The 16,535-nt window shown below is 41.3% G+C and overlaps 1 protein-coding gene and 1 long non-coding RNA gene across 6 annotated transcripts in view; one reads left to right on the forward strand and one right to left on the reverse strand.

Annotated features, from left to right (window-relative positions):
* Positions 1-16,535, forward strand: part of Trpc4 (transient receptor potential cation channel, subfamily C, member 4) — a 171,716-nt gene that overhangs the window by 73,504 nt on the left and 81,677 nt on the right. For all 5 annotated transcript variants that reach the window (XM_039103271.2, XM_017591143.3, XM_006232356.5 and 2 more), the window contains one exon: positions 1,133-1,651. In XM_039103271.2, coding sequence (XP_038959199.1) covers positions 1,133-1,651 — 519 coding nt within the window. The remainder of the gene's footprint in view (positions 1-1,132; positions 1,652-16,535) is intronic.
* On the reverse strand, positions 7,982-13,506 carry LOC134485914 (uncharacterized). Its single transcript, XR_010064283.1, has 2 exons — positions 13,086-13,506; positions 7,982-11,818 (listed from the first exon to the last, which is right to left on the reverse strand). It is a non-coding gene; the product is annotated as an uncharacterized LOC134485914 (long non-coding RNA).

The following is a 16,535-nucleotide window of genomic DNA, read 5'->3' on the forward strand; positions in this document are numbered from 1 at the left end:
GGGCTTAGTAGTACATGCCATTAATCCCAGCACTCTGGAGGCTGAGGCAGGTGAACAGGCCAGCCTGTTTTACACAGTTAATTAAAGGACAGCCAGAGCTAAATAGTGAGATCATGTCTTGAAAACAAACAAAGAAATGAATAAAATGTATACTATTTTAAACAGCTCCAATACACAAAATAATACTATGTGCACATTTTTTCTGTCAGTGTAATATATTCTAAGCAATTCTGAATAGAAAGGAACAAAGACTCTTAGATTAGATAGCTGTCAGGCTATGATAAATTTCACTCCTAAAATTGTTTATTTCATTGTTCATATAAAAAATACATATTCTAATAACAGACATTTCTAAATTTGGGCAAAGTATCACACCGTGGACTTTTAACATTGTGTGCCTCAGATTGGAGCCAAGTGGCTTCACCGTGAAGTACACAGATGTCGTCTGAAAATGGCAGTGACATGAGGAAACAGAGTCTCTGTGTGTGCAGATAACTACAGGGCGATCTGATGTTAAAATGACTCCATTAGGAACCTCGTTATCTTTACAGTAAGACTTAGGAAAACACTCAAAGTCATCATGAGCGTTTGCCTGCAGGTATGAATGTGTACCATGTGTGTTTCATGTTCACGGTGCCCTGGAACTGGAGTTATAGACAGCTGTGAGCCACCATGTGGGTGTTGGAAACTGAAGCCAAGTCCTCTGCAAGATCAGCCAGTGCTCTAACTACTGGGCAACCTTTCTAGCTCCAGGATCTTGGTTTTAAACACTTTTGTAAGAAGCTTGTTCCTTGATTATCAAGCTGGTATCTGTGGAAAAGAAATGATTATCTGTTGAGAAGTAAGGAAGGAGGCGTAAGGAAGGCTCTTCATCTAGTACACATGACCATCCATTTTAAAATGTCAGGGAAAAAGTCACAATTCATTTTTCAAGGAGGATATTTTATTATATTGGAGTTGAATTTCCTTGAAATTTTTTTGTCATTTTTTTTTAGGGGGAGGAGTCTCTCCTGCAAGGAACCATGACAAATGATTTATGATCCTCGCTCAGCACCGCTGCCCTGTGCATTTGTAATTCAAAGGCTTCAAGAAATGAATGTGCACCCACGCTTCTGCTTTCTTCCCTTTGCAGGTGCCTCCCATCCTCCTTGACAAACAGTTCTCTGAATTCACCCCAGACATCACGCCTATCATCTTGGCTGCACATACAAATAATTATGAGATAATCAAACTCTTGGTCCAGAAGGGTGTCTCGGTGCCCAGACCCCACGAGGTCCGCTGTAACTGTGTTGAGTGTGTCTCCAGCTCAGACGTGGACAGCCTCAGGCACTCACGGTCCAGGCTCAACATCTACAAGGCTTTGGCCAGCCCCTCGCTCATTGCGCTGTCAAGTGAAGACCCTTTCCTCACCGCCTTTCAGTTAAGCTGGGAGCTGCAAGAACTGAGTAAGGTGGAGAATGAATTCAAGTCGGAGTATGAGGAGCTGTCTAGACAGTGCAAACAGTTTGCTAAGGACCTCCTAGATCAGACACGGAGTTCCAGAGAGCTGGAAATCATTCTTAATTACCGTGATGACAATAGCCTGATCGAAGAACAGAGTGGAAATGATCTTGCGAGGCTAAAATTAGCCATTAAGTACCGTCAAAAAGAGGTGAGTGCTGCCAGACACAATCCATCAATGAGATAGAATCGCATCACTGACAAGCCGGTGCTACTCAGAATTAGTGTTACATTTAACAGCACTTTTATTCTCTTGTAAGGAGGTGGCATTTAATGCTGGCTGGATTCATAATTATCTCTGCACTGAATAGTGATAAGTGGCTCAATAATTTGAAGTTCCTTTTGGCATCTGCGTGAAAGCACATACATTCAATTTGTCATGAAATGGAAGACCAATAAATTTGGATTCCCTAGACTAGGTGGAGAATTTTGACTCTACCATTTATAACCCTTGTCAGTGTAGGCGCTAAATTCTAGAGGGTCCCATACAGAGCTTGCTGCGTTTTCTCATTTACTTAATAAAACTGATTTTATAATGTACATATTCCTTACAAATTCATAGGAAGAGTAACACATGTGGGTGGGCATAAGGACTATTACTTAATTATAAACTATTATCCTTGAATGCATTATTAAGAACCAACATAAGAAGAGTCTTCTGTTCAAGAGTAATGAATCTATTAGAGCTTTTCTTATGTTTGCTCGCCTTCTTGATCTGTCAGGAATAGGGGCTAAAGAATTAGCTGTGTGAAATAGCTTTTCAATGAAATTTGGGTGGATTTTGATGTTTTCAGTGAAGAAACCTAGGCCCCTCACGTCTGTACCTAGTCCCCTCACGTCTGTACCTAGGCCCCTCACAAAATAATTACCTATTCATAACCTTTTCCGTATTATGAAGAAAACTACATGATACGGAAAGGATGGGTATAGAGAAGAGACTAATCAATTGTACTTTGTCTTTATGAAAATTTATTTTTATTTGACGTGTTTGCCTGAACGTATGTGTGCCACATACATGCAGAGCCTGCAGAATCCAGAAGGGGAAACGCGGTCCCTCAGGGCTGGAGTCTCAGATGGTTGTGAGTGGCCATGCAGACGCTGAGAACCGAGGGCTCTACAGAGCCAGTGCTCTTTACTGCTGAGCAATCTCCCTAGACTCTGTTTTAAAATGTCCCACTGGTTTTATACTGGGCATCGCCTGTTCCGTATCAGCCCTGCTGCTTTCCTATTGATATTTACTAAATGTTTCAGGTTCTGAATACCTGAACTCGCTTTCTTCGCTTTTGACTATTGTGTGGTTCTCATGGCAGCTGAGACTGACTGAAGTCTCCCCCGGAGGGGGATGGGAACAAGGGTTCTGTTCACGCCCTCCGACTCCGGAGCTACTGAGTTTGCGCTGACTTGGGCCTTGGGGTCTTCATGTTTAAGAACCAAGGACCTATTGTCAAAAAGAAACTAAAACCATTTTAATATGCAGCAGACAGATGAAGTGATGAAGAATGAACATGATTTTGAAAGTTCTAAAGACCAGAGTGAAAAATCCACTGTGAACATTGTAGCTTATGGCATGATGGGACTTCAGGAGACAGACAGTGTTGGATCTAGGCAGTGGGATCTAAGAAGTCACACCATGCTACAGGTCTCACATGGGAGGTTTATTCAGAAAAGGAGGAGGGGATACAGAGGCTGCCTCTGGGTGAAGAAATTAAAAAAAAAAAAAAAAGAGGGGAGGAATGGGACCTCTTATTGGTAGCGCATGCGCAGGAGCAGGACATGCAACACCAACAGCAGTAGGAATGTGTCCCCTCTCTGCAGCTAGTGATGGTTTGTCCTGCTGTCGCCAGGCCCCTTGGGCTGGCCGTGGAAGTGCCTGATTGCTAATAGGTAGGACTTAGATTTGGGGGCGGGTTTAAAAGATCTCTTGTTAGCACGGCATCAAGACTGTCTTTCTTTTGTTCTCTTCAGGGTTGGGGCATTTACAGAACTGGCTAATGACTGTCCAGGTCGCCTGTGCAGTGTTGGTATTTTTCCTTTATACCGTGATTGTAATAAAATCACCCAGATGTTCAAACCACAAAACAAAAAAAAACAAAGAGGCAGGATGCCAGGTTCAAGTGTTCATCATAGCAGCCAGGAATCAAGTGGCTTTATTTTTTTTTTTATTTATTATTATATTTTACACTGTTCTTGCTCTTTCAGTTTTAACTTCACTTTCAGTCACAGAAACTTTTTGAACGCCCCCCACAAGCTTCTGATAATCACTGTTAGTATCCTCATGACAGAATGCCTTTAGTGAGACTAAATCCTCCAAGCTACTGAATTTTTATTTTGTTTCGTTTTGCTTTAAATCAAACACAATTATTTTAGTGTGACTCTCTTACATACACATATGCCCGTGCGTGTTGGCTTACAAAAGAGCTTCATGCAGCTGAATCATTCTTTCATTTCTCCATCATTAAGGCTTTTGACTATGTCACGTGACAAACTCCAGGCAGAGCTCAGGGCACCTGTTCCTGCTTGATGACCCAGCCTAGCCCTCTTTACACCTTCTAGTCAATTAGAACTCGTCAACTAGACAGTGAACACATCAAACTATTAAAAATATTTATCCCTTTAATACCTGTTTCTTTATCTCCGTTCTTTGTCTATTTACAAAGTGAGCTCACCTTCAAATGCAAACACAATTTGCATTTTCTCCTTTCAGTCTTAGAGGTGTCAGTGGAGAAGAAAAATGACAATAATTCTCCTATGGTTGCTCATGAAATTCTTCATTTGGTATCAAAGAGCAGTTTTTTTTTTTTCTGGGGCTGACAGTTTTCATGAGGCAACATGAAACTTTTGACTGATAGCAGCATAAAAATATCCATAATAAAATTTTACTCCTGTGCATACCCTTTAAAATCGGAAATTGGGTTTTATGAAACATATTTCTAGATTATCCAAAAAGTATTGACCTCAAATATATTTGATTCTAAAACTTTGAGCAAGACCACATGTATTAAATAGAACTCTGCTTTAGTGGAATGCCTTGCCTTCCAAGGTTTTATTACAGGTTTTCCTTAGTTTAGTCTAAACAGGTTTGAGGTTTGCCTCAGGTCTGTCTCTCTTTCCTTCCCATTCACCTTGAGGTGAGCTAACTCCTTTCTTATTCTTGAGTGCTCACCTCACAGCCCACTTGCCCTGCAACTCATCCCTGTTGGAAATAAGATCCTAATTGTATACAAAGTCATGAGTTTGGTTACAATAGTCATCACATTGACCATTAACCTAATATCAGCTTAAAGCCTTTCAGGGAGCTAATGTGCCATTGACTGTGTAGGGAATATATTACTATTAAAAAGGATCTCGCTTCCCTAAGAAGTCCCTCATTATATACATCCTACACTATGCTGTGCTAGGAGCGTTCCCATCTTGCTCGCCAGTCTTACTGTGTCAGTAGCTGCTCAGTCATGCGTACATCTGAGTGGAGTGGAGAACCCCTCAGTTCTGTGCATGTTTTTGTTTGCTTGGTTTTCCTTATTAAATGGCAGTATTTACAGAAATCTCAAAAATAGTTACTCCATGAATCTATGCACTGTCTTGGTTTACTTACTATTGCTCTGGTAAAACATTGACCAAAAGTACCATAGATGAGAACTAATGTTCTTCTCACACTACCAAGTCTCACTCCATCACTGCAGGAAGTCAGGGTAGGAGCTCAAGGTAGGAGCTGGTGGCTGGACTGAGGAACATAATGTAGAGGAACCCTGCTGCTTACTGGCTTGATCCCCCAGCTCCATATTCTTTTGTCTGTTTTGTTTTTAGTGTATGTGTATGTATACACACATTCACATATACACATATATACATGCCACCCACGTCCACTGCCCTGTGGGGGCACCTCTCACAGTGGTCTTGGATCTCCCATGCCAATCATTATTCAAGAAAAGTTGAATCAGACATGGCTGTAGGCCACCCATGGAGGTATTTTCTTTCCATTTTTCCTTTTGCTTTTTCAAGAGTCTCTCTTCCCTGATGACTCCAGCCAGTGTCAGCTTGACAAAAACAACCAACATATACATTAATAGCCCTCATACTAGAACCGGACTGAAGATTTGTTCAAATGTTTTTCCCAAAAGAAATGCCAGCATCTCACCTGCCAGGAATCTACCCATTTCTATGAATTAAACTAAAGATGCCATAGTTACAGGAACCATGCTTTTGTAAAGCACATGTTACCATGCACCAATCCAAGCAGTGCCGAACAACGACTGTGTTAAATTCTGTGGTTGCTGTGCACAAAATCTTGGAAACAGACATGCTCTATATACTATCGGTTTCTGTTTTGTTTACTGTATGGATCCCCAGTCACAGAGAACTAAAAGGTGCTAAATGTTATCCTATTAAATGTTGAGCTCAGAGTGCAAGTTTAAATCCTAATGGCAAAACATATTTCTTCTTTTTACTTATTGTTGTGTCAATAATCCTTTTGGTCTCACTCAGAGCTGTGATAGAAACTCAGAGTCATTCAGAATGAACAGTCATGAAATACTGGGGAAATGTCAGAACCATGTGCCCCCTAGCTAGGCTGGAACTCCTTGCATTAGGTAGGAGAGAGGTATGGCTGGGGACATGTCTTAGGAAGTTTGTCACTTGGTCTCTGGCATAATCGTCGAGGATGTAGAATTTGTAAAGGTCAAAATTATTTCCATGCTGTCATTCCTCATATTTGTAGCACCACTGGATATGTGTGGAGAGCTTGACAGATTCCCTAAGTATTTGTATAGCCAAAATCTTACCTAGGTTCAGTCACACATCACTGAGAACATTGTGAAAAACTAATCCAGCAGCAGAGTAGCCTAGATATTGTATAACAAAAAAACAGATTAATACATCCTGTCCAGTGAAACATTGCCAATCCACCTCTTCATGACTTTGCAAATCAGCTGGAAAATGCCTATTCTTAATTTACCTCTTCCTTTAACAGAAGTTGGTCAGCAGCATTGTGGGGTTGAGAGAACCTTTGTCGCTAATCTGGGTTCTGGTCTTGTGAGTTAATAGAGTTAGTAAAGGGAGGAGAGAGTCAACATTAGATCAGCCCCCTGATAAGCCCTTCTTATTTCCCTTTAATCTGGCCTTGATTGAACGGAATGAGAAAACGGCAAGGTCCCTGTCAGTTTGGCCCTCCCACTGTATGGGAACTGAACTGATTCCGGCTCTCTAGAGCACCTCAGCACCATCCAAGAGTTACAGTTTTATATTTCTGAATTTTTCCAAACTTTAATGGTCAAGAAACAATATTGGTATCAAAAGAGGCACAAGGGACTGGGGACACAAAGGCCATAGCTCTAAGACCTCCCAAGAGGAATGTGTCAGCAGGCAGGTAGGTGACAAGCACACACATGCCTAAAACACCCCAAGTTAAACGCAAGGCCGTCGATTCGTTTATAAGCTATCTACAGCTAATGATAGCTCAACCCAAGCTTCCTATAATGGAAATAAATGAACTGAATAAAAATAAACTCCCAAATGCCACTAGTGTTCTGTAACAAAGATTGGCCTTACTGGAGTCCCTGGAAGGCCATGTGCTTTTAATAGGCAGTGGGGGATGTTACCACCTCTCAGTCTGTCTGTGTTTCTCTCTTCCTATCTATCATCTATGTATGTATGTATGTATGTATGTATGTATGTATGTATGTATGTATGTATGTATCTATCTATCTATCTATCTATCTATCTATCTATCTATCTATCTATCTATCTACTATATATTTTGCTTTAAGGATGTGTTTTTACCTAAAGTCACCTCTAAAATAAAATCACAGACGAACTGATGATCACCTCACTTCCCAGCAGTTTTATAAGAACTGTTGGTGGCTTGCTGAACCATGACCTTCTTCCCTGTGAGAGTGAACAAACAAGCCAGGCAGGTGCTAGGATGTCAGTTGGTGAAACCACACCAAGTGACATAAAATTTATGGGAGGGATCAGCCTTCCTGTAGATGCTTGCTCTCTGCTGCTGCTCTGTAGTAGACACTCACAAACTGAATGCTCGGGCCTGCTTCTGTGCTCCATATGCTCGCACACTCCTGCTGTTGCTACGAATCTCAAATCCCCAGATGCATCTCCTCAGTTTCTTTCTGAGCAACATTCTCGCATTTCTGTGCCTGCCACTGAGTAATGGAGGACTCGAATGCCCGTTCGGGACTTGTCAGTCAGCCGACAGAACTGTGACAGGTCATTAGGCATTTAATTTAACACTAGGTTTTAAGAGCTTGGAACTCAGTCCCTGTGGGATTCTTTGCAGCTAATTAAATGACACATAACTACTTCCTCCTAATTCTTATCTGAATGTAATTGCATTTTTTTATCCCTTCCACGGTTAAATGTGTGATTGTGTATCTCTATATTACATGAATGTTTAGTTAGCCTTTTCAAGGGCACTGATTAAGAAATCACAGTTCCACATCCTAAAGAAAAATAAAGTAGCAATTACTATCTGTAACTTAGACACAGTAGTTAGTTTGTATTTAATTTTGTTTTAAATAAGTAGAAAAATAATTAAGGAGTTTGTTTCCAAAGAGGTATACGTGCAGAAGAAAAAGTTTTCCATGGCCAATAACACTAGGATGACGACAATGACACTGAAAACTGTGTACCAGATGCCTTTTTCTTTTTTTGAGCCTAGGATGAATTGCTTTTCTGTGTGGCCTGGTACTTCTGACTTCTCGATGACTGACAAGCAAGGGCTAGCAGGTGGTTTCCATTGTCCAGATACAGTTGCTTCATCTGTCAGCGAAGGCAAACCATGGTGTCTCTTCCTTCTGCACATGCGTGCACACTGGAATTTCAGTTTTATTTTCTCTACAGTCCATGTTTAGTGACCTGTATTTTCATTATCTCTCATCACTAAGGGAAATTAAGGACTTGCCTTTTTTCACAGTGAATTTACCCCATTCTGTGTCCCTGGGAAAAGAAGAAAATAGGAGTTACCTCTGGAAAATTATAAAACACAAATATAGTTCCCAATAAATCCTCTGTGGTTTGAACACTGAGTGTCTTCCCAGATCCTGCAAGCAAGAATGTTTCCAACTTATTCCTCCTCCTCCTTGGGTTGCTTTGACCACACTAGGAGAGTTCACCCTAAATAGAGGTATTTCATCTTTTAGTTATCGGAGCACATCTCCTCAGTAAACGGCCCTAGGACTGACAATGCCCTTATGATAGTTTAGTGACTTGTCATTCTGACATTACAGCCAAACCTGCTACCCACAGGTGGCCCCAGGGGACACAGCTGGGTGACAGGCTTTCCTTGTTGGTATTACACTCTCCCATCCGCTCTATCTTCCGCCTCAGCTCAGGTGGCAGCTCCTGTGTGCTGAGGAAAGCCTGCTGTTCATGTCTGCAGCCTCAGTGCCCTGTTAAGTGCTGAAGACCATTGTCATTCTCCATGGCTTTCTCAAAGTGACTTTTCCAGTTAGCTCCAGGGGGCACCTAGCATGGATCCTCCTTTACCCTCCTCTTCCAGGTCCCCCTGGAGTGAAGCTGGGAAGCTTGCTGGTAGCTGCTAAGACAAAGAGCACAGGAAGCAGCCAGAACTCTGAGCACGGAACTGATGGATAGTCGAGGAATGGTTCCTCTTTTCTGTGTGTTTTCATGATGTTTGAAGTATCTGTCCTATGCCAAAGTCCAGGAGCAGGAAAACAAGACAGTAAGCATGGGACCAAATTTGAATTTCTTCCAGAACTTTCTTAGACTCTTGAGCCTTATTTTCACTAAATATATAGTGTGATGAAGTCTCCTGAAGATACCTCCTTGGAGCCCAGGAAAATAGTTCCTAACTTTGCCTATGGCTTTTATGGGATGCTTCCAGAAGAAGCCTGTATCACAGTTCAGTGGAAAAGACATTTGAAAGGAAGACTGTGAAGAGGAAGCACATTTAAGCTGTGTAGGGACACCTTCAAGATTATCCAATCCATTCTCACTTTCACCTCATGACTTCTCAACAACTCCTCAGTGGACTGTCCTTTGATCCAGTCCATTCCCAAGGTTGCGGATCCATTCTCCAGCATCCATCTCTTGGGCTTGCTCTTTTGCCCCAGCTGAAAGTCAGAGCGTCTATGTGACATCACCCATCTCTCCACCCTTCTTCCCAGCTCTCCGCAGCCCCATATGCCCTGTGCCTTTACTTTGGGGTTGTTACTTAATCATTTCTGTGAAAGTCCCTGGGAGCGGAAACAGTCTGTGATGGTCTTTAAGGGTTTTTTGACACTCTAATGCTGTTATGGTCTTCAGGATTTTCTTTGATATGCTAAGAGCATGTGTGCTGTGATGGTCTTCAAGACTTCTACCATCTTCTCGATGCTTCATCTCTACATCCTCCTTGTACAATTGGTTGACTGAAAATTGTTGAAGGAACTTATTTTATATAGGTGACATCTGCATTAGTCAGGGTTCTCTAGAGTCACAGATCTTTTGGATAGTCTTTATATATTAAGGGAATTTGTTGATGACTTACAGTCTCTAGTCCAGTTCCCCAACAATGGTCACCTGCAGCTGTGAATGGAAGTCAAAGGATCTAGAATTTGCTCGGTCCCACAAGGCAAACAGGTAAAGAAGAGAGAATCTTCCTTCTTCCAATGTCTTTATGTAGGTCTCCAGCAAAAGGGGTGTCCCAGATTAAAGGTGTGTACCACCACGCCTGATCTGGGACTTGCTTTGTCTCAGAGGACCTTGAACTCATAGATCTCCTTGCCTTAGTCTCCTGGGATTCATAGCCACTATGCTTCAAGATCTATTAGAGATAGCTCAGTGGTTATGAGCTCTAACTGCTCTTCCAGAGGTCCTGAGTTCAATTCCCAGCAATCACATGGTGGCTCACAACCATCTGTAATGATATCCGAAACCTTCTTCTGTTGGGTCTGAAGACAGCTACAGTGTACTCACTCTACAGTGTATTCACATACATAAAATAAATAAAAATCTTTTTAAAAAAGATCTATTTTTATAATGCCTGATGACACTCAATGTGGGTATTTTATCACTAGACCACTTAGGAGAAAACAACAAAGTTTTATGTATCATTTTCTTGACTGTTCCCTGTCTTCAACACTAGTAAATCTCTGGATAGGCCACAAGAGTTGTTCCCTGGGATTGGGGTCAAGCAATATTTAAACACTGATTAGGCTGGTATATGAAAATGTTATTTTATATGTTAGTGTAAATGTTTTTAATGAACAAATCAAGTAGTTACTGGATATAAAGTTTAGCAAAGTACTTTAAACCATATTGGTTGGCACCTAGCTTTATTCATGAGATAGTTTGGCTCTTGTCTGTTTAGACAAATACAGTTGAGGGTGTTATTGTTGGAGCATCCATACTGTAATTAAAATTTAGGAGTTAGACATCTTTGAGAACTATTTAAATATAACAGATGTTAGAATAAGCCTCATCGGTTGTACCCGCCTATGCCTTGCCTAGCTTTACGATTTGGATTTTACTTACTCTCTTTGGACTGTATATCGCTGCCTTACACTGAGACACTCTTGGCAGCATTCTCATCTCCATTGCTTCTTCTGATAATGAAGATTGTTTAGAGCATCAGCCTTTGAAGCAAGACCACTTTCCTAGCTTCAGTGTACGGCTCTGTGGACTGAGGGCCGGCTACTTTGGAGCATGTAGAGTGGATATGATGAGAAATAGGCCTGTTGTCCATAGCCCCCGGAGAAGGAGGCGATGGAAGACAGCCACCAACCATTCTCCAAATAACTGAATTCTGCATGCTGACTTGAGTGTTTATAATGTAATATTTTAAAGGATATTCATTTGGGTCTGAAAGTCTTAAAATGTATATTACTGCCTTTTAACCCTCAAATAGTTTTCTTTCACTTAAGACAAAGTGAGGAAAATACTTTTGAAGTAAAAATCAAATTTTTTTGCAAATAATTTGCAGTTAAATTAACCTCTCAAACAAGCACATACCTGTTCAGACTCCAAGTCTGTACATCTCAATGAGTTTGAATATAGTCAGAATGTACTATAATACTGTATAAAAAATGTTTATAGCATTGATAACCTTTCTTTGCTAACTCCAGATTTTAAAATGGACAGAAACCTTTGCCCTCCACAATTCCTTCTACTGTCACATTTATATTGATTTGGTTTATCAAAATGACAAAGTGTTGGTAAAATCTGACCTGAAAAATGCCAGATCCTTGATCTTGCTTGCCCAGGTGCCAGTTGCCATAGGTATGTCTGTCTGCCTTTGTAGCCATGTGCTTTTTCTCATCGGGTTTGGATTAAAGTGTTCAATAATTACTGCAGACCGAAGGATGGGAAACTAAAATAAATAAATAAATAAACCCTCTAGAACCTGAAGACTCATTTATGAGAACAATGTATTTTAACATCTTAGACATGCCTTTCTTTGGCATTAGAAATAATTAAGTTCACAGATATATTACCTTTATTTAAAGTGGATCTCTGTGTGTAGCAGTGGTTAAAGTACCATGTAAGAGAAAGGGTTAGCTTCTTGTCAATCTAAACAACAGGGGATGGAGAGAAGGCTCAGTGATTAAGACCACTGGCTGCTCTCCCAGAGGACCCAGTTTGGTTCCCAGTGCCTCCATGGCAACTAAGAGCTTCCTGTATATCCAGTTCCAGAGGATCCGATGGCCTCCTCTGGTCTCCACCGTCACTGCATATGCATGGTGCACGGATATACATGCAGGTGAAGCACCCATATAATATAAGTACATATTTTTAAAAACTGAACAATATGGATTCTTCTGAAGACTTTAAAAGAAATTTTTAGTAATGTTTGTTAATGTAAACAATCATTTATTTAACTGGAAGTTATCAGCAAAGTAATGAATGGGAAGTCTGTGGTCAAAGTTTGGAAGATAACAATTATAAATAAAATTGAGTAAGAGGCTTTATTCAGACCTTTAACAAGGCAGCACTCCGTGATAACTGACACATAGCAAAAGAACACTTGTAACATACAGCTGTGCTCAGTAAGGTGACCACACATCACCATATGCAGTGCGTACTTAAGAAAGGAAAAAAAAAAGTCCTTTGTTTTCAAAGGACTTCTGATTATAAATTAGAATGCTTTATTAGAATGCCTGCAAACTATATCACACAGGGAGATGGAAGTAAGGAATGATAGAATTAAATATGCTCAAATGAAATTAATTGGAAAACTCTTCATTCCGAGTTACTTACAGATTACTGTGTGGATAATAAAATTGAACAATCTGAGCATTTACTTCCACATCTGATAGTCAAAATCAGCACAGACTGCCACACTTATGCTTGAAGAGTTAACCACACAAAATAAGTATATAAGTGGGTATAAAAAAAAATATAGTTCGAACACTAAACATTTGTCTATGACATCCCTTGCTTTCAGAAAAAAGTACTGGGGAGGGCTTCGAATGCCACTCTCCAGCACCGACCAGAGACATGCGATTTAACAGCCGGTTACATTTCTTTGAACATTAAAAATGTGAGCCCTACAGCATTTGCAATTCAAACCTTTTTAAGGTTTCAGAGAACACTGTAGTTTAGACTATAAATGGTCCCCCAAAGGTTTGGTCACTAACCTGTGTCGTTATTGTGTTTCTGGGAATTTTCGCAGGGACGGTCTGTGGAGAGATTTGGAGGTGCCTTGGAGTGTGCCTTTAAGGGAACACGGAGGCATGTCCTTCACTTTTAGAAGGCCACTAGAACGTCCCACCTCATTTCAGGCCCCAAGGCAGCAGAGACTGACTGTGGAATAATGAAATAATTGTCTCAAGTAAGCCGGCCTTCATTTCTTGTTATTTTGCCACAGTGGACAGAGTAGCACAGTGGTAACAAATGTGGCAATCTTGGAGATGGCCTCCAGTCTTCTTCGGCCATAAGAAATTGTCTCATCATATTGGCATGGTGAAGACGAGGAATATGTAGTCTGTGTTTTCAGTCGTGTGAGTCTATTCTTCCTCTGGCTCTTGGCAAGCGTCATGTTTAGTCTGTCAAGTGTAGAAAGACGGTCCTTTGTTTGGAAGACTCTTCTAATGGGCTATTCTTCAAAATCTCCCACATACTTACAATAAATATTTTGCCAGGCAGTGGCCAGCAGGTTTTTTTTAAACTATCCTGTGTATCTGTGTAAATCACCGACAAGACCATGTGTTTAAAAGATTAGGCTCCATCAATGATTGAGCTGATTCCTGTCTGGGTTTAGTGTGAAATACCTAATCCTGAGGGCTGGAGAGATGGCTCATGGGTTAAAAGTACTTTCTGGTCTTACAGAGGACCTAGGTTTGATTCCCAGCACCCACATAGTAGTTTACAACCATCTGTAACTCCACTTCTTGGGGATCAGATGCCCTTTTCTGACGCACACAGACATCAGATACTCACCTGGGGCACATACAGGAATGCAGGCAAAAACTCACGTGCAGATAAAATAAATCTAACAAAACAACAACAACAACAACAACAACAACAAAAACCCTAACACTAACAGATTGAAAACAAAATATATTAAGAATTGCCCTGAGTAAAACTTTCTTCAGTAATTTGGTATGTGCATTCAAATAAAATTTGGGAAGAAATCCACATCTGGATTAAATGTGTTAACCCAGCATTAATTTCAATAGTCCAACAAATCTTATACTATCTGGGGTGTTGACATAATGACATTTAATAGCACAATTTCTTAAATACCAGCTATTCTTATTTTAAAATTTTTCAAACTTTAGACTACTCAGGCAAGATTTCTTACAAAGCCGTTTCATAGACAACAGCATTTATGTAAGTGCTCACTAAACGCCTCAGAAAGTTATTTCTGTACAGAAAAAAACTGCACTTCTATGGGAGAAAGTTCCCCAGCTGCTAGAGAGCAGTTGTAGATTCTGACCATGGAGGAGAAGGTGTTTGCTTTCTCTTCCTTCGTATAAGTCTTCCTGCGTGATGCAGCTTACCTTTGAGCATTGTCGCTTCCAACCCGGACCAGCAGGAAAGGAGCGACACCATGATGTTCTTCTCAAAGCAGTTTATTCAGGAACCTTTTAGCATGTAAGCAGCAACAATCTCTCTCCAGCCCCCAGCTCCGCCTCAACTATCCAGTCTGCGTAACCTCCGTTCATAGGTCCATGTCACATGGCCTGATCTATCATCATGGTGCGCCTGTGCAGCTCTCACGATGGGGCGTGGCTTACTTTCAGGTGTTAGTCATAAGACTAGGCAGCAGTCCCAGGCGCCCTCTTGGGATTGCCCCTACACCCGCTCCCCACAGAGCAACTTGCTCTGGTGGATGGCTCCAGTGTGAGAATTCCAGCACGTGGGGATGGGAGTGAAGCTCGATGTGATAGCACAAACCACGGTGTGGTTTGCTCCCCGCGCTGGGGGGAAGTCACGACATTTATCTTACACAGTGAATCAACACCAAGTGGTTCTTTAATTTATGTTTAAGCACCAAAATCTGACATGGTTTCACTAAGCGAAAATAGAGATGGTTAGGGAACTTCCGTCCTTGGTTTGGCCATTGGCTTTCATGTTTCCCATCCTCCCATGTCCATGCCCCCTCTTCTCCATCTGTAAACAATGCTGAAAGGCTGGGTGACCAGCAGCACCACAAGGCCTCCTCTTCTTTCTCCCTCCCTCTTGACAACACTGAACTTACAAAGAACCCAGGACAATCCCATTTTCAGGTCAGATGTCTGGCAAGTGCCATTCTCGTTTACCACGTGACATATGCCCGAGGTTGCGGAATGAGTGGAAGTATTTATTTGTGTGAAGGGCACAGAAAGATAGGATCAATTGCATTTGTTAAATTTTTAGACTTCTGTAGATATTTGGAGACATTCCCTTCTGGCCGCAGTAGTCTGATGAATAGAGAGAAACCATTCTGAAAAGTCATTCCTCTCAGGCTAGTGTCAATGTTTTCTCCTCATTCTTCGGTCTTCAGAAATTTGACTGTCAAGTAGCCTGGTGTGATTTTCTTCAACTTCATTCTGTTTTAAGGATCTTTTGATTTTCCTAAAATGTTAATTTTGGGCTCCAACCTCATAGGTACCAATGAATAGCCTAGTAAGAGTACCAGTGGAGGGTTGGGGATTTAGCTCAGTGGTAGAGCGCTTGCCTAGGAAGCACAAGGCCCTGGGTACGGTCCCCAGCTCCGGAAAAAAAAAAGAACAAAAAAGTACCAGTGGAAGGGGAAGCCCTTGGTCCTGCCAAGACTGAACCCCCAGTGAACGTGATTGTTGGAGGGAGGGCGGTAATGGGGGGGGAGAATGGGGAGGGGAACACCCATATAGAAGGGGAGGGGGAGGGGTTGGGGGATGTTGGCCCGGAAACCAGGAAAGGGAATAACAATCGAAATGTAAATAAGAAATACCCAAGTTAATAAAGATGAAAAATGTTAATTTTGTATGTAGCACCATTTTGGAAGAATTTAAGACATTATTCAAGTATTATTTTTCTTATTTCTCTCCCCTCCCCTTCTCCCTCCTTCCCACCTCTCTCCTTTCCTTTCTTCTCCTGACACCTCTCTCTCTCTCTCTCTCTCTCTCTCTCTCTCTCTCTCTCTCTCTCTCTCTCTCTCTCTCCTTTTGTTCTTTGCCATTGATTTTGGTTTTGAGCAAAGGTTTTGTGATCTAGCCAAAACTGTCCTGGAATTCACTAACCTCCTGCCTCTACCGGGAATGATGGGATCACAGCTGTGCCCCATCATACCCAGCTCTTTCTTTGTCTGAGTCTTCTGACATTGTCCGCACACAGCAGAGGGTCTACCGTTTGTCTAGTACTTTTTCTCTCTTCTTGGATTGGATACTATCAGTTCACCTGTGTTCACATTGATTTATTCTTCCCTGGAACACCCATTGTGCTGTTAAGCTCACCCAGTAATGTTCTTAAAAGTTAGATATTTTAGTTTTCAGTTCCAAAGCTCCTTCATGTCTCTTTTGTCTGATGAACTTTATTGATTATGATAATTTTTACACCTTGCTTTCTTGAGCCTTGTTAAGACACTATTATTCCATTTATTTAGAATCCTCATTTGGTAAGTT

The sequence above is a fragment of the Rattus norvegicus genome, chromosome 2 (genome assembly GCF_036323735.1).
Source record: "Rattus norvegicus strain BN/NHsdMcwi chromosome 2, GRCr8, whole genome shotgun sequence".
NCBI lineage: Eukaryota > Metazoa > Chordata > Mammalia > Rodentia > Muridae > Rattus > Rattus norvegicus.